General features: G+C 40.2%; 1 protein-coding gene across 1 annotated transcript in view; it reads left to right on the forward strand.

Annotated features, from left to right (window-relative positions):
- Positions 1-25,064, forward strand: part of mmp17a (matrix metallopeptidase 17a) — a 112,464-nt gene that overhangs the window by 77,090 nt on the left and 10,310 nt on the right. Inside the window, exons 4-9 of the mRNA XM_086300505.1 lie at positions 6,096-6,382; positions 17,119-17,295; positions 17,824-17,926; positions 19,113-19,195; positions 24,363-24,515; positions 24,666-24,923. Of these exons, the coding sequence (XP_086156631.1) occupies positions 6,096-6,382; positions 17,119-17,295; positions 17,824-17,926; positions 19,113-19,195; positions 24,363-24,515; positions 24,666-24,923 (1,061 nt within the window). The remainder of the gene's footprint in view (positions 1-6,095; positions 6,383-17,118; positions 17,296-17,823; positions 17,927-19,112; positions 19,196-24,362; positions 24,516-24,665; positions 24,924-25,064) is intronic.

Genomic DNA, 25,064 nt, shown 5'->3' on the forward strand with positions numbered 1-25,064 from the left:
CATTGTTAATGCCGACCATGTGTTTTGCGACAACATGTTGATATAGACATATTTGCTAATTAATGAACCCATTCGCATCACTGGATGTGTTAAAGGCATTGTGATAACAGCAGAACAGGCAGCTCAAGTGTTCGCTGCAGTGAGGATCAGGAGTAAATATCTCTTGATATGGGCTGAAACTATTAATGTTAGCTGTCAAGTCCTCGAAGGGATTTCATCAGAGAGGTGTGATGTTATAGGTGATAGTTTCTGTTTTAGACTTAAGGGATAAACATGCTCCATATTCATTATTACTCCACTGGATATTTTTTCCCCTGCCAAGTTACAAACCAAGGTGAATATAGGTTTTCATATGTTTTGTGCGTGTAGTATCAGGATCACACAAAAACACTACAAAACCGGATATCGTGAAACGTGGTGGGAATGTGAAACAGGGAGAAAATGAATCAGGATCACTTTTTTTTTAAATGACAAGACATTGGTGTTGACTGAGGATGCACTTTCAGAGCGCCCGTCTAGTTTATACAAGGGTATAAAGAAAAATCATTAAAGAGATTCAGTGCTATTAACCCTCTGAGACTTAAAGCCTATTTTATAGTACTGCAGTTGTGTCCATTTGCGTAGGTATTTGCCTACGCAGATGCTGTGCGGATGGGTACTGTATGCAGCCTACGCAAACGTGCCTGTGTGCAGACCAAGGTCAAATACTGATGTTGAAAGGTTCACTGAGATTTTTTTTTAAACAGCTTGAGAAGCGCAGACTTGCCTGCATTGGGCACTTTTCATTGTTTTTTATCACTCGTATTCATTTCAGCTATTTTATAACTTCTTTCTTCTCCGCGGCTGGTCGCTGTGAATCGCTACAACAAGGTAGACGAAGGTTCGTAAACCAGCGTGTTACGCTATGCATACTTGGGACCAACAAAAAAGCATGCTTAAACCACGAATCTTCGTCATTGATGACCCAATCACAGCATGTGATGCAACATGGGGGAAAAAGTCAAAACCTTTGATTTGTTTAAGCTAAAATTTAAATACATCTAAATTAACATGCGTAACAGCACAAATGCTTTCATTTATTTATCTTTTAGTTCATTTTCTATCAGTTTTGAACTTGATGATGTTAGACTGTAGACTACATAACTTTCTGCACCGACTCCATTGTTCCAGCTCAGACTGTTCATTGTTACCCAAATAACAAGCCGTGGGTGACTAAGGACATCAAAGCCCTCCTCAACAACAAGAAGAGGGCTTTCAGAGGGGGCAACAAAGAGGAGGTGAGGAAGGTCCAGGTGTTACTAAAGGACAAGATCAGAGAGGCTAAGGACAATTACAGGAGGAAGCTGGAGTGGAAACTCCAGCAGAACAGCATGAGAGAGGTGTGGAGGGGCATGAAGACCATCACTGGATTCAGGCCAACCAACAGCAGGGGAGCTGAGGGAGGTGAGAATAGAGCCGACGAGTTGAATCTGTTTTTCAATAGATTCGACACCACAGTGTCTGCTCCCACCCCCACAACCTCACCTGCAGTCAGCCTGGAATCCAGAGCCACACCACTGTGCCAGCCTCTCTCTTCACATGTTGCCTCCTGTGAGATTCCTGACACCCCTCCCCCACCCATCACCTTCACTCAATACCAGGTTGAGATGCAAATGAGGAGACTTCACTCAGGCAAGTCTGCTGGACCAGACGGAGTGAGTCCCCTTGTCCTCAAGGCCTGTGCCCCCCAGCTGTGTGGAGTCTTTCATAAACTGTTTATGCTGAGTCTGAGTCTGCAGAGGGTCCCGGTGATGTGGAAGACATCATGCCTCGTCCCTGTACCAAAGACGCCTCGTCCCAGTGGCCCCCAGGATTACAGGCCCGTGGCACTGACCTCCCACATCATGAAGACCCTGGAAAGGCTCATCCTGGACCAGCTGCGACCCATAGTAAGACCACATCTGGATCCCCTTCAGTTCGCTTATCAGCCTCGTCTCGGAACTGAGGACGCCATCATCTACCTGCTCAATCGTGTCTACACCCATCTGGACCAGCCGGCGAGCACTGTGAGGGTCATGTTTTTTGACTTTTCCAGTGCTTTCAACACCATCAGGCCGACCCTCCTGGGTGATAAGTTAGCAGCGATGCAGGTGGATGCTTCTCTGGTGTCCTGGATTGTTGATTACCTGACAGGAAGACCACAATATGTACGTCTCCCACAGTGTGTGTCTGACAAGGTGATTAGCAACACAGGGGCACCACAGGGGACTGTCCTCTCCCCCTTCCTCTTCACCCTCTACACCACAGACTTCAGCCACAGCACAGAGACCTGCCATCTTCAGAAGTTTTCTGATGACTCTGCGGTGGTTGGATGCATCAGCAGGGATGATGAGACAGAGTACCGGGCTGTGGTCGACTCCTTTGTCACGTGGTGTGAGCAGAATCATCTGCAGCTCAACGTGGCAAAGACCAAGGAACTGATCGTGGACTTCAGGAAGACCAGGAAACACTTGACCCCTGTTTCAATCCAGGGGGTCAGTGTTGACATTGTGGAGGACTATAAATACCTTGGAGTACACATTGACAATAAACTGGACTGGGCTAAAAACACCACAGCACTTTACAGGAAGGGCCAGAGTCGTCTCTATTTTTTGAGGCGACTGAGGTCCTTCAACATCTGCCAGAAAATGCTGAGGATTTTCTATGAGTCTGTTGTGGCCAGTGCGATCCTCTATGCTGTTGCATGCTGGGGGAGCAGGCTGAGGGTCGCAGATGCCAACAGACTTAATAAACTGATCCGTAAGGCCAGCAATGTTGTGGGGATGGAGCTGGACTCCCTCAAGGTGGTGTCGGAGAGGCGGATGCTGTCCAAGATAAAGACAATGTTGGATAACACCTCCCACCCACTCCATGACATGCTGGTCAGTCACAGGAGCTCGTTCAGTGAGAGACTGAGATTACCGAAAAGCACCACTGAACGACACAGGAAATCATTCCTGCCTGTGGCCATCTCCCTGTACAACGCATCCACTTAACACACTGTTTGCTGCTACAACTACACATGTTTCTTTTCCAAATATTTATTTATAAGTGACTTATGTATGTATGTATGTATATATATGTATATATTGTACTATTCTTAGTTAGCGTATTGTCTGTCTTGTCTTAATGTTGGTTTAAAATGGAGCACTGTAACAAAAAATAATTTCCCCCAGGGATCAATAAAGTATTCTGATTCTGATTCTGATTGTGGGTTAGAAATGGTGCTACTAATCCACAATAGTACAATAAAAAACTTGAATACAATTAAACTGGGTTTATTATTGAAACTGTCAATCAGTCACAATTAGCAGAGCGTTATGGCAACAGGCCAAAGAGCAATTTCTGCTATCTGATTGGCCAGGTCGTTCCCATCCAGCCAGCCAGCTGATCCCAGCCACCACAGGGCGAGAGGTTTAGTACACCCTGGACAATTCACCAGCCTGTCGCAGGGCCAAAACTGTGTGTTGTTTATTTGCAATTTATGCATTTAAAACTGTTTTAGAAATCAAAATGTTCAGACATAGTTTTGAGGTTTGCAGAGGCATCAATTTTGTTTCCCATAAAGGTCAGTTTTTCCTTGTCTCGAAAACATAGGGTTAGGTTTTGGGGGCTAGGAGTGAGGTCATCATCAGTGATGACTTAGACCTCAGGGTACTGAAAGCTTACTTTAAAATGCAAAAAAACTTACCATACCTTAGCCTAACTGTCCCTTCCCTTACTTTACTTAAATTTGGCAGCTGTCCCCTTCAGATTAGTCTCCATGTGCATCTCTTAACCAGCACGACTGCTATTTTTCACGCTGCTCCCAGAAGTTAAAGAACTAATTATAGAGGACTGTAGTGGATTTGTACTGTGTATACTGCAGCTGTCATGACTGTAAGATTGAGAACCTCATGAGGAAATCATTTGTTACTTATACAGCTACCATTTTTTGGTTGAAATTGTGCTTAATTAGGAGGCATGTTTATTACACTTCCTAGCCACATACTCAACTTTTAGCTCTGTTTTGTCCTCCACCAGCTATTGAGAAGAAGTCTCTGTTTGTAATATCTCAGTGCTACTGTTTATGTAGTGGGTTTTTAGAGCTTTCTTTGCTGAAAACAGCTGCTGAAAACAGCCTTGGCCAAACACAACACTATCAGAGCAGAGTGTAAACTCAACAGTAGAGTTGCCAGCTACAAAATAGTTTTATTGAACTAAAACTGTCTTGTCCATCATAGTACAAAACAAAAAATACCAGTCCCAATAAAGACTGGATAAAAGATAGGCGGTGATAAATGAAAACAAAACTGAAACAGAACCTGCACATGTGTCTTGAGAAGTGATTTAAAGGATTAGAGAGACCTCGCTGCTCTGATTGCTGTGATCTCCTCTGGCAGGTGTTCAGGAGGTTGCCTGACTGTAAAGGTCCAGTGACCGTGAGCTATGATCTGAATCGTCTGAACAGCTGCTTCTCCAGCTCATGTGGGGATGAAAGGACTGAATGTAGCTTGAAAGGTTTTGTGACTCAAGTTATCAGAAAACACTTAGCAGGTCCTGAGGAGAGCAAATGCTTTAAAGATGGGTGAAAATAAGCTCTCATGAGGTCACAGTTTCAAACTTTGTTGGATATGTTTCCTATATTGATTCATTTTGAAAGTGTACTTGCTGGGTCACAGGGCATAGTTGTTTTCCTAAGAGTAAAGGTAGCTACAGACCTTTCACACCATAGTGTGTAGAAACGGTACATCCATCCGGCATTCATGTTAAGCACTGAATACTAGCTTATAGTTTGCTTGCTATAGAGAAATATAGATGGGGATAATTTTGCCTACTTTATGTTAGAAATATGCTCATTTAAACCAGTGCAAAAGCACTCGCCCCTAAATTCTCATTAATGTTTGAGTTAATAATGTTTAACCCAATGGAAAAGCACTGCCAGAAATATTAATGGAGCCTCATGAATGACTTTGTTTTGCTGGGAATATTAGCAAAAAACTCAGAAAAACAAAAGTACAATGAAAAAGAGGAAGGCTGGCATTAAAAAAAACAAGTCTGAAAATCACTGCAGCAAAAAAAAAATAACTTTGTTGTTCATTTATCTTTTTTTCCATTCGTAGAATTGTTAAGCACAACCGTAACATGAAACTTTATACCTTACCTGTATATAGACCCCACACATGAGGCTGTTTATTCTTTCAAAATGTTGAAGCATCTCATATCTTTTCATCTCCTTGTAATAAAAAAAGAAAAAAAACTGTTACGTTAATACATGATGCTTCTTTATGTTTGTTGGTATCAGCTGAGAAAGCAGCCAAAATATAGCTAAAAAAACACTATACTGGAATAAATGTAGTGAGATTTCACTGCTGTTATTCTGTGAAGCAGGAAAGGCCAAGGACCAAATCCTTTCATCAGAATTTGATACATTCACTTTATTGATGTAAATTAATGTGCGATATCCTTTGAAGTATATAAATAAATGAAATATGGATTAACTTAAATTTAAGATGGAAAAAAGGAGTGCAGAGTGCTTCATTTGGCACTCACACGAGTTAGATTTAGTGTACTATACTTTCATAAAAACAAGAATAAAATGTTCTTCTTTCAAAGAAGAGAGTTCACTTTCCCAGAAAAATGTTCTAATCAATAACACTAAAGCTGTACCAGAAGTCAGATGAAAAGAGTCGCCTATCTTGGCAGAGAAACTGAGTATTTCTAATGCAGCACTTCTTATACAGTACTATAAAGAGCAGCGACTCCACAGTGAAAAAGTAATGAAATGTTGCTGTAAATCATGAAAGATCAAAAAGGAGATTCTGATTAGTCTGATTAACAGAGTTCATAAAAACTATATTACTTTTCAGTATTTGACAGATATAAATGATATTTCTGTAAAACGTCTTCATGATGTGTAAAAAAAAAAAAAAGAAAAGAAAAGAAAAGAAAAAGAGGAAAGAAAAGAAATCTAAAAAAAAGTCTTGAAAGGTTTGGTGGCATTTGAAATGAAGAACTCGATCTATACTGTGGATAGATCGATCCATCTATTTCACATTCTTTCTCAGCATATATGTGATCTCTGTTTTCTCTCACAGAGTCAGGACCTTTCCTAAGGATTCGGCTTTACTGGGCAGGGACACTGTTCGAGCCCTCATGTACTACGCCCTGAAGGTCTGGAGCGATATTGCGCCCCTTAACTTTCATGAAGTAGCTGGCAGTGATGCAGATATTCAAATCGACTTCACTAAGGCTGACCACAACGATGGATACCCCTTTGATGGGCCGGGTGGCACAGTGGCACATGCCTTTTTCCCTGGAGAGAGGTTTACTGCTGGGGATACACACTTTGATGATGACGAGGCCTGGACCTTCAGGTCACCAGGTAAGGAACACACTTTATTAGCTACATCTTTCACAGATGCTGCAGATTTGTTGGCTGCGTTTGTTGGCTCTTTCCATCACATCCGAAGGTGTTCTTTTGGATTGAGATCTGGTGACTATGGGGTCCATTTAATTACAGTGAACTCAGTATCATGCTCAAGAAATCAGTTTGAGATGATTTGAGCTTTGTAACACGGTGGCTTATCCTACTGGAAGTAGCCATCAGAAGATGGGCACACTGCAGTCTTAATTAGATTAGGTTAGATTAGATGAAACGTTATTAATCCCTCGGGTGGGTTCCTCCGGGAAATTCTGTTTCCAGTAGCACAGCAGAAGTTGCATGTTACAGATACAATAAAGGGGAATGAGAGAAAGGATATAAGCATAAATATACCACATAATATAAATACAGAATATATAATAGGGATAAATAGGAATACCAGTGGATTGCACATTTGAGTGAGTCTATTGCACAGTGATTATTGCACAGTCGAATATAAGAAAGAATATTACGAATACTGCACAGTGAAAAAAAGCACTAAAGCTCAGTTGTTCCCGCCCTCCTTTGTCCCCCTGTTTCCCCTCCCTCTCTCCTCCAACAAGGAGTTAAACAGCTTGATGGCGTGTGGGACAAAGGAGTTTTTAAGTCTGTTGGTTCTTGACTTTGGGAGAAGCAACCTATTACTGAATAGGCTCCTCTGATTATTCACAACCGTGTGCAGAGGATGCCCAGCATTGTCCATAATGTCCAGCAGTTTCTTTAGTGTCCTTTTCTCTGCCGCTGTCACCAGAGTGTCCAGCTTCATGCCGACCATAGAGCCAGCCTTCCTGATTAGTTTTTCCAGCCTGGATGAGTCCCTCTTTGCTGTGCTGCTCCCCCAGCATAGAACAGTACACCAGCAACCACCGACTGGTAAAACATCCTCAGGAGCTTCCCGCAGATGTTGAAAGACCTCAGCCTCCTGAGGAAGCACAGTCTGCTTTGGCCTTTTTTATACAGGTGCTACATGTTGCATGACCAGTTTCAGAGATATGGGATAGGCATGATCAGCCTTTATGTTGTTTAAGCCAAATTCTGAACCTACCACCCAGAGATAACAGCAGATTTTCTGTTGTCCCATTTTGGTGAGCCCGTGCAAGCTGTTGCACCCAGTGCGGCCTTCTGCTGCTGTACCCAACCTGCTTCAGTGTTTAACATGATGCTCTTCTGCATACCTTGGTCATAAGGAGTAGTTATTTTAGTTTCTGTTGCTTTCCCAACAGCACGAAGCAGACTGACCACTCTACTCTGACAACTGGCATCAACAAGGCATTTTCACCCACAGGAACGGTGCTCACTGGATATTTTCTCCTTTTTCAAACCATTCTCTGTAAACCCTACAAGCACAACCGTGCTACGTTCAAACTCTCTTATATCACCTTTCAACCCTATTCTGAAACTTAATTTAAACCTTTTGACCATGTCTACACGACTAAATGCACTGAGTTTCGACCATGTGACTGGCTGATTAGATATTTGCAATAAAACGCTGATGAGCACTTGAAGCCAACAACATGGCCGGTGAGTTGTATTACTTAAAGAGTGTGCCTGAATGAAAAGAACATAAAAAACTGAAGGATGATCTGTTTCTGTGAGACACTTCCAGAGTACTATGAAATAAAGAGCCTGAAACGGTCTGCGTCAACAAAACTTTAACAAAATGAAAAGTGCTTGAGAACAGTTTTGAACTTCCATACTCACCAAGGTTTTTGTATTCAAAACAAGATTGCTGTACTTTGTACTTGTACTTTGGAACCAAGCTGCGCCTCCTACCTTTTATTCATGTTCCAGATTGTATTATCAATATTTTATCTGTTCGAACTAAGAATATAACATGCTGTGGCTTCAGTGTGGTGACTACAGCAGCATTGACTGTTTTCACAAGCTTGTTAGGAAGCATAAAAGACCTTCTTTCATCTCTTCCAACCGCCACAAACAAAGAATCCACTCCAACGTCCTACCCAAACCTAGGAAATCAGTTTTTTTTTTCAGCAATTAGCACAAGCTGTTTATTGTTCACTGTTGACATTTATTGATCTAATTTTACTATGCCATGGGGCTTCTTTTTTTTTTTTTTTTTACAAGAATTGAGTCTTTAAATTTAAAAGACCAGAGGGAAATAGCACCATATTTAGGGTGATTAAAGTATTTTAGCCGACAGCAAAATGTTTCCTTTTGATTTGTGCCGATCAGAAGCTGAAATAAATGTCTCCACCAGACCACAAAGCACCACTATAATTTGTGATGTCAGCTAACAGCTGCACCAATGACAATCGATGAAAGAGTAATTGCGACGCAATGAAGCAGAGATGAGATTTCTAGGGTTGTGGGCATGCTCTTTTGCGTGGAAGTGCATTTTTATAGTCTTTAACTTCTACTGAGAGGTTTCTATTCCACTCTATTTCATAAGGAAAGGCAATACCTTCTACTTTTACTTTTTGTAAACTATTTATATTTATTAGTCAACTGCAGGATGTGCTTGCAAAATAAGAAGCATAGCTAAATTTGAACTAAAAATGGCTAAAAAAAAAGAATCTAAATCTAATTTATGCATGCACAGTCAATAACACGTATATGCATTTTGAATGTGGTTTATTTTTAAACTCTAATGTCTGACATTTTGCGAGTATTATTTGCCTTCTTGCCTTAGATGAAATGATAATGCTCACAGAATCGTATTTCCCAAAATACTAAACCTTTCTTTTGAAAAAAGAAACACCTGAAGATGTGGTATTAGTGCGATAGCTCCTTGAAACAATCCATTGTGATTGTTATATAATGCAATTTCCTTGTCAAATAAAAGTATATTGAATACTTAATTTAGACAAAAACCCAATCGATAAAGACACGTAGTCCAAGTCTGCAGGCAGGGTGATAGTTCAATTTCTTTGTTTGCTTTTGCCCTAAAACTAGGAAACATATGTTACCGCAACTCAATTTGCTTCAATTACATCTCCCAACAGCCTGCATCAGTGTCACGGCATGATGACGTGATGCTCCAGGAGTTCAGAGCATCGTCTGGGTCAATGTGGTCGTGATTAATGAGAGCAGGTTGCTAAAGAAAAGAGGGATCAGAGGAGCGCTCTTGTCTTCATGACCTCTATTGATCTCTTCAAGCCACACAATTGTCTTACACAGACAAACGCTGACTTAGAAGAGGTAATTTAAGCAAATAAAATTCTCTGTGCAAAGACTCGTGCTTCCAGCTACGAATTGCTCAGCGGTGGTGACGGCCTGATGGAAGACCGCACTAGTGTTAAAAACACAGATTCTTACTGTGAGCAGGAGAGAAAAGATGCTGGCAGTGAATCATCTTACCTTGTTAGATGTTCCAGCCTTCAAGGCTAGTGTTTCACTGCCTGTGATGAAGGGTGAAATGTACATCAAAAAAAAAAAAAAATCACATCAGACTCTTTCATTTGGTAATCAGGCATCTGCCTCTTCTTCTTCGCCTGTACTCCATAAAGGGGGGAAAGTGTCTTATGGCCAACCAGTGCCAAAGAAAATCCCGTTCGCTGCAGCTTACAATGTTTTAATGAAGTTAGCTCAGAATTCAGGTTTGTGTAAATGCTGCTTTTATTTTATTTTTTTTACTGTCTACTTAAATTCCTTGAAGCACTTTAGCACTTCTAGACCAAGATGATTAGAAATTATTGAATTTCAAATGTGCTTGTTCTTTGTTGCATTTTAAATTAACTGCAAAACTTTAGTAATCTAAAGTCTGACACTCAGCTTGTCACGGCTGGCGGAGGGAGCCGTGTGGTGTGGAGGAAAAGGAGGACCCAAGATGCAGCAAACTGATGATACGAGTGATGTTTTATTTACAAAGGTGGCGGTGACAAAAACAGGCAACGAGGTATGAGTACTTTACAAACGGAAACCTAAACTGGGAGAAACTAAATAGCAAACCTGAGACCGTACAAAGGGGGTGCGGGGCAGAGGGACGCAGAGACAGGACACCATGGAACGCAGATGAATGCAGAGATACGCAGAAATACACGGATGAGTGCAGACGAGCCGACGAGGAGCACAGGCAGACACCAACTATAAATACACACACCAGGTAATGAGGAAATGGCACACAGGAGGGGACACAGCTGGAACTTAATGGGCATAACGAGACACAGACCTACAAAGTAAAACAGGAAATCTAGAACCCGAACCGGACACAAGGGGGGAGGACACAGAATAACTAGAACAGAGGGAAATAGTCACAAAACACAAAACGCTGGGTCAACGACCCAGGACCATGACACAGCTCATTTTACAGCAATAAAAATCCATTTTATAGGTAATAAGTGACGTGCTGAATACGCGGACGCTTTGACTTCTCAGTCTGAGTTATGCTTTGGGGTTTTTTTTTTACTTTCTCTTAAACCTAAATTAACTGTTAAACATATTGATGAAATATCACTATGAACATTTTAGGTAACAGCTGGCCTGTTTGCTCTTCTGTCAGACAAAAAAACAGCAACATTATCATATACTCTGCTGACAACAATAAACCCAATATTCTCTCTTCCTGCATCCTCGGGGAAATGTCTGTCTCATTAACTGCTAAATGCTCCACTATGTTCAACAGGTGGTTGTTAACTTTGAGCCTGTTTACTGTGCGGTGCTGGGTAGTTACTGTCAAGAAGCTAAAACAATTGTAAAATAAAGCTGATTTAAGGAGAGTGACGCCTCGGCCTTGGCGTCTGCTTCTTTTCACGCTGATTCAGCCAGCAGCAGCTTAACTATTCAGTGGTCGAGAAGGAAACAGTGGCACTTATTTGGGCATCGAAGTGTGTGTTAGATCATCACTGCCAGTAACTGTTCATACAGATCATCACCCATTAACAGCATATGAAACAGCAACTGGTAGCTTGGTTGTCGTTCCTTCGGCCTTTTATATTAGCTGTAAGCCAATGTAACATTAGATTGAGATAATGTGATGGCTGACGTACTTTCACGAGTATCATGTTCCAAAGACCCTGTTTGTAGGGGGGGTGGGTGTTGGTTATGGATTATACAGCCTTGATGTTTCTTCTTGTTCAGGTCCTCATTAACACCTCCTCCTGCTATCCATTAAAGAAGAGACTTCACCTGTTTTGATGCCTGTATAAGGTGGTCTCTTTCCAAGATGCCGGTCTCCCTCTTCGCAGAAGGCTGGTGCATTTCTGTCAGTTTGCACCCTGGTAAAGTAGTTTCTGTGTGGATCTCCCTTCTTTGTCCCTTCATTAATTAGTCATTATTAAGTTAATGTTGACATCGTACAAGACTGTGCTAAAGTCTTTTTGTCAAAATTTTTATCTGTTGCCAAACCTGTTGCCACTCATTTTTAGTCCTGTTCTTTGTGTAATGTGGCACACCTTAGCCCTCCCTCCCTGGTTCCTTAATAATGGCTTCTTGGCAGCACCCCTACCTTTGAGACCATTTCTTTTCTGAAGATAAACTGAAGGGCCCGATGTCTCTCTTATGCTCAGATCTTTGGAAGATTTCTTAAGGACAGGACTTTGAGGTAGTGTTCATCTGCTGTAGGTTTTTGGTTTTTAGGCCTGCAGTTTTTCTTTTGTCTCCCACTAGTCCAATTTCCTCAAAATCTTAAAGAACCCAAAGCACACCATGCCAGGATATGCTAAGTTTTTGGATAATAGTGCTTCGGGAATCCCATTGATGCAAAAATACTATTTTATGTCTGCAAAATTGCCTTTAATGTAATCTTTACCATTTTTCATGGAATCTGCTAAAGAAATGGGAACATATTTTGTTTTGGCAGCAGTCTGCTAATAACAATGTGTCTAAAAAATACAATTTAAAATAAGTTCTTTGCTAAGTTGTTTAAGTGCCTAGAAAATAATTAAATCCATGTTTTCTGGAAGGGCAAAGTTAGACTGACTAACACAGTCTGATCCATTACAGTCAAACAGATCGTAGGTAAAATGTAAAATAAAAACATAGATAAGCTACAGAGGACTACAGAGTCGGGGGATAAGGAACAGTAGGAATGTGAGCCGTTAACATTAAAAAATATTCTCTCATCTTAGGCACTTGGAGTTTTACAATTTGAGCATTGAATTTGTTTTTATACTGGACCACGAGGAACAGTTGACAAAACGTCCTTTTCTCAGGAGAAAATTTGTATTTTTCGCTTAACCGTGGCTTTAGCCTTTCTCTTCATCAGAATATACTGTAGTGTATTATTAAGCTGGTCCTGAATCCTTGTGCTAGTCATGCTTTACGATGCCTGGGACAACTTTCTCAGTTTTGCTGTTGGCAAGATCTTATTGCAGATTCCCACCTTGGAGCTCATCCCTCTGAATGAGTTACCTGCCTTGTCCTGTTGTCTGAGTTTAATCCAATTCCCACGAGATCTCAAAGATATAATTACTTAAGTGCACCCATCATCTTTCCCCAAAGACACAATTTCAACAAGATTTGTTAAATACTTCTTTGTTAAATAGGTCTCCTTCCTGTTATTTCCTCTGCATTCGCTGGCTTATCAATTAATCAATCAGTTTCCTCTGGGTGCATACATGATTATTTAAGTCTTTCCCTCCCCCTTTTAGCACATTTCTAACTTCTGATTTTGACACCACTGATCGTGCGATTCTAAACCTAGAGAAAGTTTAACTGGACCTGGCATTTCTGCTACTTCACTCAGTTTTATCATATTTCACTGACAGACATTTTAGTATTCATGATAATGATTCGATACCTTCTTCTGCTTCATCTCTCTCCCAGGTGGGATACCTTTAAAGGTCAATCATTGGACCTTTTCAGTTTTAATTTGAAGTGATATCAGGCCATCTGCTTAACTTTCTTTCCACTGCTATGTGAGAAGCTTTACTTCTCTCTCATGACTGTTTGGCTTCTTTTTTTTGCATTTGGGTTTTTTTACAAAGGGGATTTGTTTAACTTTCCACCATCTCAATCCTGGCAAACCTGACATTGTGGTAATCGGCCACAGCTCATTTACTAAGAAGGCCAGTCACTACATTTTCCTCTTAATAGACCACCTCTGAGAATCTTGACCTCCATTTGAGTTTTAAATCTCATATCACTTTTTGTGAACGTTTACCTACTTTTTATATTTCCACATATAATTCAAAATTCTCAGTGTATCGTATATGAAATTTCACTGCAACCCTCTTAACTTGCATTACCTCTATAACCTGTATAACCTGGTCCAAAGAGTAGCGGGTGATCCCTTTTTGCCACCAATCATCTCGCACTAAGACAGCTGGAATAGGCTCCAGCCCACATGCAACCCTGAATTGGATAAGCAGAAGAAAATAGATGGATGGATGGAATTCATTTCAAAATCTGTCATTATTTTACTACCTTAAAAGAATATTTAAGGTACCAGCATGTTGTTCCAGTTCTTCTACTGGATGAGTTAGTCACTCATGTCTGCGAGCCAGATGTTTCTGCTTCTGGGTTTTGTTACAATCTGAAAATGTATTGATTAAACAGTTTTGTATAGCAGCTCTTCGGCCTGCTTAATATAAAGGATCATTTTTGCGCAGCTGCCAGCTTGCCTAATTTAGCTCACTAAATATTCACAAAGGAGCTGATGCAGATCTCCATTTCTCACAGTTAATTTTGACATCATATAATAGCTCTTTGCATACACTTTGCAGCTCAGAAGAAGTATTGTCTCCAAATGCTGATTATGGGATAGGCAGAGTTACATTTATTAATAGAGCCTGACCCGATACATTGAGAGCAATATTATTATTACACTGATTATCTTTGGAGGCTAGTAGCACGAAATTGGAGTAATCCAAAGATATAATTGAGGTCATTTCGAAACCGTGTCACCATTACATGTTTATTTTTGTCACACGTCTCACTCGGAACAGATTTTGATTTCCAAATGAAAAGTTGGGCATGCTTTTTAAATTACAGTACAAGAATCTTACTTCTGTCTAGTTTTCCTTCTTTGGAAGCTCAGCGGGGTTCACGAAACTTTGATTAATACTTAAAAATGTGAGTTTGCTTCTCTGGACACTTTTTCACAGAGTTCTAAAAAGTAAAGTTTATTTATTGATGTCAAGTTTGATCAGCTTTCTATTTGGGTTTTAGCAACGAGAGGTTGCACTGGAGTACTGCAGAAAATTAGGCCTTTAGTATACTTTCCAGTGTTCTAGATAGAAAGTCCGTCGGGGAAAGATGCAGAAGCAAAATATGTGGGTTGAATGTTACCAGAAGACTTTGGATGAAGTATAAAAACTCCGATCCAATACACAAGTACTTCTGCATAGATTCCAACATTTACAATAGGAATGCCTTGATGTTAGGAAGTCCTTCACCTTAAACCATCTTTAACTGCCCGTCCCTCAGCACCACGCCAGTGAATACTTTATAATTATTTTTAAGCTGTGTTTGGTGATTTGCAAGGAGTTTTGTTAGGTTAGGAAATCGCCAGAGTTGCCTTCATAGTCAAGCTTATATTAATAGACTTATTACATTAAATGGTGTAATTTCGAGTGTGGATAAGGAAACAAACAATAGTCTTTTGTGAGAAAGCCCAAGTTCTTGCAACCGTGGGCACTGCCTTGTGTTTCCTTAAACAGACTGTTTTTATGGTGTTGCAATTACAGGTTGTAATAAACTGCTTTTACAGACAGACGTTTTGTTTCTGAGTGTTACAAGTTTGAAAAAACATGTAGTTCATCATTTGTTTAGTTTGAGAAATCAGTTATAAAAATCATTGATAGAAAAAAAGGCCTCAGGAGCTTCTGAATCATCACCCTTCGTTAATTTACCACATGAACCAAGTTTAAACACAAATGTGTAATTTAAACATTTGTATTCAAAAATATATACAGTGACCACCCTGTTAAAGAAAACCTCTAAAACACTTGCTTAAAACTAAAAGTACTGGATTACTGAAAATTCAACCACTGAAACTATTTTTTTTCTTACAGTAAATTAGAAAAAAAAAACATAGATAGCAACAATAATAATTTTTTTTGATTAAAGAGCTGGTGCATACCGGTGGATTCACCATTACAGAAACATAAAGAAAGATTTTGGTAGTTGGCAGTACTACATTAGAGCAGCTGTGACGTAAACCTTACACTGGGTGGTGATCTAATAAATTTGTTAAGCACTGTATAAACCGATTCCAGATTGGCACAAGGTAATGCAAGGTCATAATAGCGCATGGATTGGCGCCAGGTGAAAAGGATAGCCCTTGGCTAGTTGTGTACTTGTTTCTTTCCGTCTACCTTATGTTACACCATTCTTATTAAACTTTTAACCAAATGCTGCAGGCCATGTTTGCAGCATTCTGGACTCATCATGTCATATCCAAGAGAGTATTGTACCTTATTGCATTGTATTTACTGTGCATTAAAGTAGTAGCACTTTTTTTTTAAAATATTTTATCTTATAATAACCTGGAATTACACAAATTGTTGTCAGTGATGTTATTGTGCTTACTTTCTTTTCTTTTTTTGTCTGTTTTTTTTTCCAGGCATGGGAGTCTAACTCAATAAGTCTTATTCATCCACGTAAATCTCTCTTTGTCCGCAGGCACGAGCATTTTTTTTGTCTGTCAACCTCAGATGGGTTGTAAATGCGATGACATGGTGCCTACTTTGTTCTGAATCCCTGTTTTCTCCCTCGATCCTTTCATTTATCCACACTCCCTCTCTCCACCTTGTGCTCATGTAGATTAGAGTTGGCATTTGGCTTCTGGAAATCCCAGGTGCAGCAAGCACAAGTGCACTTCTCCAATTGTCCTTTGTCTTTTGACAGAGCACAGCGCTAAGACGTTCCCAAGTCGAGGCCAACATAAGGTTAACAGAATGCTGATTTGATCCTAGTCACCGAGGAACTCTAAGCTAGCTTGGCTCGACTCGCCCGCACTCACATTTTTGCGAATCTAAATCTCAAAAACCAGGTTTTGTCTTGCTTAGCAGAGCCAAACAAGGAGTTTTTGGAAGCGTTGCCGTTTCCTCTTAGCTCAACATCCAGGGAAATGTGTTTTAATAGCCTGCAGCCTCTTTGGGTGTCTTTCCACACTTAGGATTTGATTGGCAGCCCAGGGGCTCAGGCAGTATTACCATAGTTATCTCACTGCACCACATTCCTAACAGCACTCACAGCCACAGGAGCTGTCTGTCACGCTTCTTAACTTGCAACCTATAGAGTTCACTCATAAAAGGGATAAACACGCAAACAGTGGCTATACGGGTTTTACAAAAATCTGTAAGCAGCTAGGTGATCTCAATCAAAGCTGGAGGTGATACAGGCAAGCTATGGTTAAACTGCAGAGAAGAATATAGTAGTTTTCTGCTATGTCACAGTTTCACATTGATAACACCGCTGTTTTCTCTTACTGCCCTAAAAAGAGCGCAGGTTAGTTTTGAAATGTTTAAAGAAAGGAACGAGAAGGTGTTTCTTAGGTAACTTTTCTTGTCATGCTTGTGGCTTAATCTTTCTACCGTGGTGAAGAGCAGCAGTAATACTTGTGTGCAGCTACTTCTTTGATTGAAGTCAGTTCTCTCTTAAATAAATTAAGAATAGTTTCCAGAAGTGCGTCTTTATGTTTTATTCCTGTACCGACCTCTAATGTGCATCATTACTAATGCAGGTTTTTAATAGTCTCACACAGTCTTGTCCACTTTGAGCAGGTATGAGACCAAAAAAAGTCAGATATGCATGTAAGGCTAATGAGTGTTCCCCTCTTTCTGTGTCTGCCTTAGAATCTCATGGGATGGATCTGTTTGCAGTTGCAGTCCATGAGTTCGGTCATGCCATCGGCCTGGTGCACACATCAGCCATAGAGTCTATCATGAGACCATACTACCAGGGTCCCGTGGGAGACCCGCTGAAATATGATCTACCCTATGAAGACAAAGTCAGAGTCTGGCAGCTCTACGGTATGAGGTTTCCATTCCCTCTGCATATCGGTGTGTGTGTGTGCGTGTGACTGAAACAGAAAAGGATTGACAAGTTGTGTAGAGTACTGTTATTGATTAATGAAAACGTGGCTGGAGTTAATTGGACCTCTTTATGGCATATGACCTTATCACACCATTCCCTGATATACAGAGTATCAATGAGCTGAGGGGAGACTAATGATCATGAGCTGAGAATGAAGTGCAGGAAAGAATGTTAAAGGACGGGACAGAATGGAGGAGAATGAATTGAACTAAATTAAAGATAGACAGACACTAAGACAAGACTGCTATATTTGGTTGTAATAAAAGAAACACGTACAAACGATGAACAACTGAGCAAGCAATTTTTAAAAATGTGCAAAATGTTCAATTCTTTCTGGAAATTGATGATTTTTATGTGACAATATAAGTAATCTTTTTTTTTCCTACATGAAGGAATAAAACAGTGTAATTTTTTGCCACGTTTTGTTTTTCCTCTTCAAATGAAATCACACGTATCCCTCTCAGGTGTCAGAGACTCAGTTTCCCATACAAATCGACCAGGAAACCCCTCCCAGACAGCTGAACCTCCTGTTCTACTGGACCTCCCCGAAAACAGATCCACACTCCTGTAAGTAGGACACCTGGTGTGCTTTCAGCACAGTGCAAATAATTTAATGATTCTGGTAGCCTAACACATAAATGATACACTTCAACCTTTCATCTTCTCTCTTTCTGCTTTTCTGGCCTTCTCAAACACACACACAAACACAAAATTGTGGTTTATTCTTTTTACAAGCCCCCTTGGGTCTTTCTGTTCACTGCACTAAAGATGTTGGAGTGGAAAGTGTAATAAACGTCCCCAATAGATTCACCCAGAAAAGCAAAACTAAGTAAAAACAGCCGCTTGCTACCTGCAAAAGCTGTTTCTCACAGCCCTGCCAATTTAGTGCTTTCAACAGCACAACATATCATGTTCCAGATGTGGTCATTATATTGCATATTATTCTTATTGCATAATAAATTGCACATTATTTAACCATTTAAACTAATGCTATAGTCCATAATAAAGAATAAATGTTTTAATTGTTAGCCCTTTTAGCTAGATTTTATGTTTCATGCTATATTGAAAGCCGCCTGCTACCCGCTGCTTCCTGACCTCCATGCATACACACAATTTAAAAGCATTTTAAAACCAAGGAAGAATAGAAGCCCATTTTCCATCAGTAATATTGGCCTTTCACTGTCCTCATCACTCACTTTTCACCCACTCCATGTTATCATGATGCGTGGAAAAGCTATATCATGCTTGCCAAGGGTCACAAATGCTGACCACTATAGGCAGCAGAGTTTCATTAAAAGAGCTCTGAATAGAGATCTTTGTTGATAACAGGAGAGCTCTCGCCCTCCCACTCACAGTGGCAGGTCTGTAGTGCTATTGCCTTGATAATTGGCAGGCTGACCACGTCAGTGCTTTAAATCACTTATTAGCTTGTGGGATAAATGTTCTGAAAGACCGCACCGTTTCAGTGTGACAGCATTTCACCTCATATTTAGCCCATTTAATTAAAGCACATAACATGCACATTTGTGCACACATTCAGAACATCTCTCATTAGATGAGTACGATCGTGACATTTTTCTATATGCAAACAGCTGCAACTTGGTTGGATCGTTTTGGGTTCCTTTATGTTTTATGTCTAGTGGGTATGCGGCATAGTAGCGAATATGATTGTAATTGTAGTAACTTCTTTACTACAACCTTTTCCATCTTTTGTCTTCATTTCTTTTTTTCTGCTTCTTATTTTTTCACTCAGACTGGCACGGGATGCTCCAGACAGATGCACCAGTCACTTTGATGCCGTGGCCCAAATACGAGGGGAGGCCTTCTTTTTCAAAGGTATTCAAATCTGAAAGGAGAAAGTCAGAGTGTGTGTGTAATTATGATTGCAGGATACAACCTTCCCAGTCCAACAAATGGTTAAATAATTTAATACAGTAAAACTAATTTGTTATTATTCTTAAAAATGGCCAAATATGGAGATCTGAAGTTACACTTATCAAAGATGGACACAGAGCAGCTTTTAAAACATGCTCTTTTCTTAGTTTTCCTTGGTTTGTAAAAGTACCCAAAGGGCTGTTGCTGGTTTCCTCTTAGAATTCGTACATAGCAAAAACCTTGAAGATATTTTCAGATCAAGTTGAAGTTGCGAGAAGACATTATGTTTGCATTTGTGAGGGTCTTGTGCAGAAGTCTTCTGCAAGTTAACTGAGTCCTCTGCATAAGGAATGCATATTTGCATACTGACCAAACAAATTAAATAAAAAATAAATAAAGGAAATGGTATATGACAAATGGCCTAGTAGATGAAGGCAAGTCTGAAGCCCCAAAGCTCTCTGTTGAGCTCAAAGAGTTTTCTTCTTCTTCGGTCATGTTCTCTTAATAATGCACACACTTGGTGGTTGATTACTTTCCCCGTTTCTTTAATTGTTAGCAACACAGGAGGGAAAACCATACATTACTTCAGCAGTTCGCGCTTCGGAACAACAGGAACAGGAAGTGAAGTAATCTATAATCACCAAAATAAAATCATTTTCAAAATAAAATGACAATCAGAAAACGTCTTTCACAACATAAAATAAATTAATATATTTACTCATGAGAACACAAATCTAACACCCCCCCTTGTTCTCATGCTGTTAACCCATAGCATCTTATGCATTTCCAAAGAACCATTTTTGAAACTTTCTGAGTCTCACTCTTGTAACTGGTTTTGTTAGTATGTCTGCAGCCATTTCTTCTGATGGACAGTGTTCAATGCAAATTTTCCTTTCATTTACCGCTTCACGAATGAAGTGATATTTCACATCAATATGCTTTGACCTCTGTCTGTTCACTGGGTTTTTACTCAACGCAATGGCCCCTTGGTTGTCCCCAAACAGTTTAGTACATGTGTACCTTTTTCTGTCCATGCCGTTTAACAGTTGGGTTAAGTACATGCTTTCCTGAGTAGTGGTTGCAAGACCAATGTATTCAGCTTCACATGTTGAGAGTGCCACTGTAGGCTGTTTCTTTGTTTTCCAAGATATTACTGGTCCCTCTTTAGTAAGTGCAAAACAGTAGCCTGTTGTACTGCGTCTGTCTTTTACAGAGGATGCCCAGTCAGAGTCACTGTAAGCAATTAGATCTAGATCCTCACTGCTTTTCTTAAAGATCAGTTCGAAGTCGTTTGTGCCTTTTAGGTATCTGAGGACTTGTTTTGCCGTTACTAAGTCCTCTCTCGTGGGTTGAGCTAGTGTTTGAGATAGTCTGCTAACAACTCAGCTTATATCTGGTCTCGTACACGTCATGGCATATATCAAACTGCCCACTATTTCTCTGTACTCTCTTGAGTTAACAGTCTCATTTGCATCATTTCCTCCACATGTAGTGGTGTCCATTTTTAGTTCACACGGTGTGGATCTGGGTTTGCATTCAGACATCCCAAAGCGTTCCAACATTCTTTGAATGTACCTCTTCTGTTTCATCCTGATTTCACTCTCTTTTTGTATAAACTGTATCCCAAGAAAACTGGATATTTTCCCCAGGTCTTTCATGTTAAACTTTGACCTCATTGTTTCTTTGAATGTGTTTAACAAGTTAGTATTGCTAGCTGCAATGATCAAGTCATCTACCCAGATGATAACCAGTAGAGTTTCATGTCCAATGTCCTTTCTGTATACACAGTGATCAGAAAGGTTTCTTTCAAAGTCATTTTGTTCAAGGTAGTCATTCAAGAGTTTGTACCAGTTTCTACCTGATTGTTTTAACCCGTAAAGGGATTTCTTTAGTTTGTACACCAAGTTTTCTCCTGACTCTGTTTGCTCAAAACCTTCTGGTTGTTCCATGTATATTTCTTCCTCAATGGGAGCATGCAAATATGCAGTTTTAACATCCATTTGGTGGATAATAAGATCATTCTGGACTGCTATTTGCATTAGGGTTCGCACAGATGTCATGTTTGCTGTTGGTGCAAATGTCTCTTGGTAATCTATTCCTTGTGTCTGGTTGTAACCTTTTGCTACAAACCTGGCTTTGAATATTTGTCCTTGTTCATTTTCTTTGAGGGCGTAGACCCATTTTCCTCCAATGGTATTTCTACCAGTAGGTAAAGTAGTCAGTTCGAATGTGTCATTCTCTTTCAGAGAGTTGATTTCTTCTGTCATTGCCTGTTTCCACCTTGGTGCCTCTGGTGACATCAGCGCCTCTTTATAGGTTTGGGGGATTCCACAGGTTGCTCTGTAACAATAATCAACACTTACAGAGGTTACATTTGCTAAATCTTTGCAGTTAGATGTGTAATCCTCTAGATATTTAGGAGGTTTCCTTTCTCTGTTAGGATAGCGCTCAGTTTGGTTTTGCTCATCACCCTCATGTCTTTCTATGTCAGGGTTTGGTTCATTTGTGCTGGTTTCCTCTTCTCTAGGAGGTCTGTTGTATTCTTCAATGGAGAAGACTGTCCCATCTTTGTTCACCAGTTCATTCTGTCCCTTCTTGAAGATCACCTGTGCTCCATAGGTTGTAGCTGCCTTCACTGAAAATATGCTCTGAGGGTAGGATGGGATGAACAGGGCATCTCTCAGTGTGATGGTGGTACAGTGTCCTTGTATGTCCCGTAGAGAAACGTTGGCGTCTCCCCTCTTGAGTGCGACGTTGTTTGTCCTGGATCCATCAGCGAGCTCCATGTAGTGTTTCCCAGGATCAAAAGTCTCATCAAACTTTATGAACTTGTTCTTCTCCGTAATGATGTGTGAAGTAGCACCACAGTCCACCATTAGTCCTTCTCTTATTATGTCAGTAGGCAGAAGTCTTTGACTAACTTTAAATACAAAAGTCTGCTCTTCTTTCTTGTCCTCTTGTTTTACTACAGTTAGTTTCGCATCATCTCTGTACTTGGTTTTTCTTCTACATGTCTCATCACTGTGTGTCGAGCTTCTATGGTAGCTACACCACTTAGGTGTTCCCTTTTGGCGACAATCTTTTACAAAATGTCCTCGGTTTCCGCATCCATGGCAGGTGATTGATGTTAAATCAACCTTCATCACATTATCTGCTTTTACTTTGTTGTCGAATTTCTCGGTTTCCTCATAACTTCGTAGGTTGCTTTTGAACTGTGTGAATGTTAAATCTTCACTGCTTTGAGTTGTGTGGATAGCAAATGGCTTGTAAGTTTCAGGAAGCCCCTTTAGAATCATAGCGATAATAAGTCCATCACTGATGACTTCTTTTGCATTTCTTAGGGAGGTCACTGCTTTTTCAGCTCGGATAATATAATCTGTCACTGTCTCATCTGGTTTCTTCTGTAAAGACGTCAGCTCTGTGTACAGTGCGATGATTCTGGGCTTGCCTTTACTATCGTAGTGGTCACGTAGTATTTTTAAAGCTTTTCTTCCGTCGTCAGTCGCATCTCTCATTACCAGTGACAGACTTTTATCATCGAGAAACTGTATCAGTTCAGCGTAGCATTCAGCATTCTTCTCTGCATCTGGGTTAGTGACTGATAATATAGTGTCCTTTAGGCCAATGATCCGCATGTGGCGGAGAAACTTTGTCTCCCAAAGTTCGTAACTGTTTTCGTCTCCGTTGAAAACTAACCTCTGCCATCTTCCTCCTGTTGTGTCACGCCTGGGCCCATAACCTGTTGAGCTCAAAGAGTTTTCTTCTTCTTCGGTCATGTTCTCTTAATAATGCACACACTTGGTGGTTGATTACTTTCCCCGTTTCTTTAATTGTTAGCAACACAGGAGGGAAAACCATACATTACTTCAGCAGTTCGCGCTTCGGAACAACAGGAACAGGAAGTGAAGTAATCTATAATCACCAAAATAAAATCATTTTCAAAATAAAATGACAATCAGAAAACGTCTTTCACAACATAAAATAAATTAATATATTTACTCATGAGAACACAAATCTAACACTCTCATTTTGAGCACTCCAACAGTCGAGGAGTCGCTTTGTTGCTGGATTTATTTTACATTTCTTTGCGGTTGTTTTGTGTTTCTTTGTCATCCTTATTTTTCTCTCTGAGAGTATCTTGTAGGTCTGTCATTTTAGGGCTCTTTGGGTTCACTTTGATGTCTCTTCAAGATCAAACTGTGTCTGTTTGTAGTTTTGCAGCCGCACATCTTGATTGGAGAGTCCTTTCTTAGAGTCTCAAACTGATTCACTCACTCGCTTGCATTTTCTTACAGTAATTCCCCTGCCATTGCCTGAGTGTCTGAAGCCATTAACTGAACTCCATGAATCTAAATTGAACTAGTGAATGGTCCACCGGCGATTCCACTTAAAGATCAAAGGATGCCTTGCCATTCTTCTAAAGGGAGAGTGTACTTTATTGTCCAACGTCAGATATGGAGAAAAAGTGTTTTCCTGGATGAACTGGGTTTTGATTGTTGTTGCAGTTCAATGTGCAACATTGAACATGTGGCGAAAAACATGAGTTAAGAACATATGGTGAAGTTAGTGAGGCTGGGCGTGGGGCCGAGCAGTGGCGCCAGCAATCAACAGGAAGCCAAATCATGTGTGTTTCTATGAGGTTGAGTAAAAGGCTTACACACTATCACAAATTCTCCAGTCCAAAGAAAATGAAGCCCAAACTGGTTGATGAACTGAATCTACTAAGCATAAAAAGTGATGTTTCTGGGGCATTAACCAGTCTGTATGGTATATTGAAAAATCAGTGGAGCAGCATTTTTGATTTTTGTTTTCTCTTTCATTTTTCATAAGCATACATGATGTTTTTTGGCTACGCTCAACTGGATAATAAATTGTTTTCCTCCTAAACTCAAGCCAAATTTTTCAATTTCCAGTGCTGCTAACTGGTTTATCAAAGTAGTTCCAGAAGAATCAACAGAAGGTAAAAAGTGCTGAGTTTGTTAATTAGCCAAATTGAAGGAGTAGCTAGCTTTTGTGATGTGACTACTGAAGATACAGCACACTCTGTGGCTTTCCTTCTAAATAAATCCTGCAGAGTATTGTTAAGAAGTTCTTATTGATCTTTACTTGCTATTTCTGTCCATCATAGGGAAGTATTTTTGGCGGCTAACTCGAGAGAAGCACCTAGTATCTCTCCGTCCTGCTCAGATTCATCGTTTCTGGAGGGGCCTTCCTCCTAATCTGGACAGTGTGGATGCTGTGTACGAGAGACCAGGGGACCACAAAATCGTGTTTTTCAAAGGTAAATCTATGTAACTTTATTCGATTACTCAGTCTGTGTGTTCACAAGTTGTTTTTTTGCTTGTTTGTTTCATTTAGTTTAGTTTGTAATTGTGTGGATACATCCTATCATATAAAAGGTTTGATTTTAACCTCTATGTTCATCACTCAGGTTTAAAATACTGGGTTTTTAAAGACAATAATGTAGAAGAGGGTTACCCTCGTCCAATCAGTGACTTTGGCTTGCCACTGGAAGGAGTGGACGCCGTCTTTGTTTGGCTGCACAACGACAAAACCTACTTTTTTAAGGACAACCGCTACTGGCGCTACGATGACCACTTGCGACGTATGGACCTGGGCTACCCTAAAGACAGCTCACTATGGAAGGGGCTGCCTCCACACCTGGATGATGCCATGAGGTGGTCTGATGGTGAGTAGACATAAAAACCAATGTTTATTTGTATGACTTTTCATCAAATTGACAGAAGTTGGCTTGCTGCCTGTATAATCAGTACTTCAATAAAACAAATCACTGAATGACACAGCAAAATATATACATATATATCTCACT

The sequence above is a fragment of the Aulonocara sp. 'chitande type north' Nkhata Bay genome, linkage group LG7 (assembly GCF_057382095.1).
Source record: "Aulonocara sp. 'chitande type north' Nkhata Bay isolate Kocher_YH1m ecotype deep benthic linkage group LG7, A_spYH_male_GT1.1, whole genome shotgun sequence".
In the NCBI taxonomy this organism is placed as follows: Eukaryota; Metazoa; Chordata; class Actinopteri; order Cichliformes; family Cichlidae; genus Aulonocara; species Aulonocara sp. 'chitande type north' Nkhata Bay.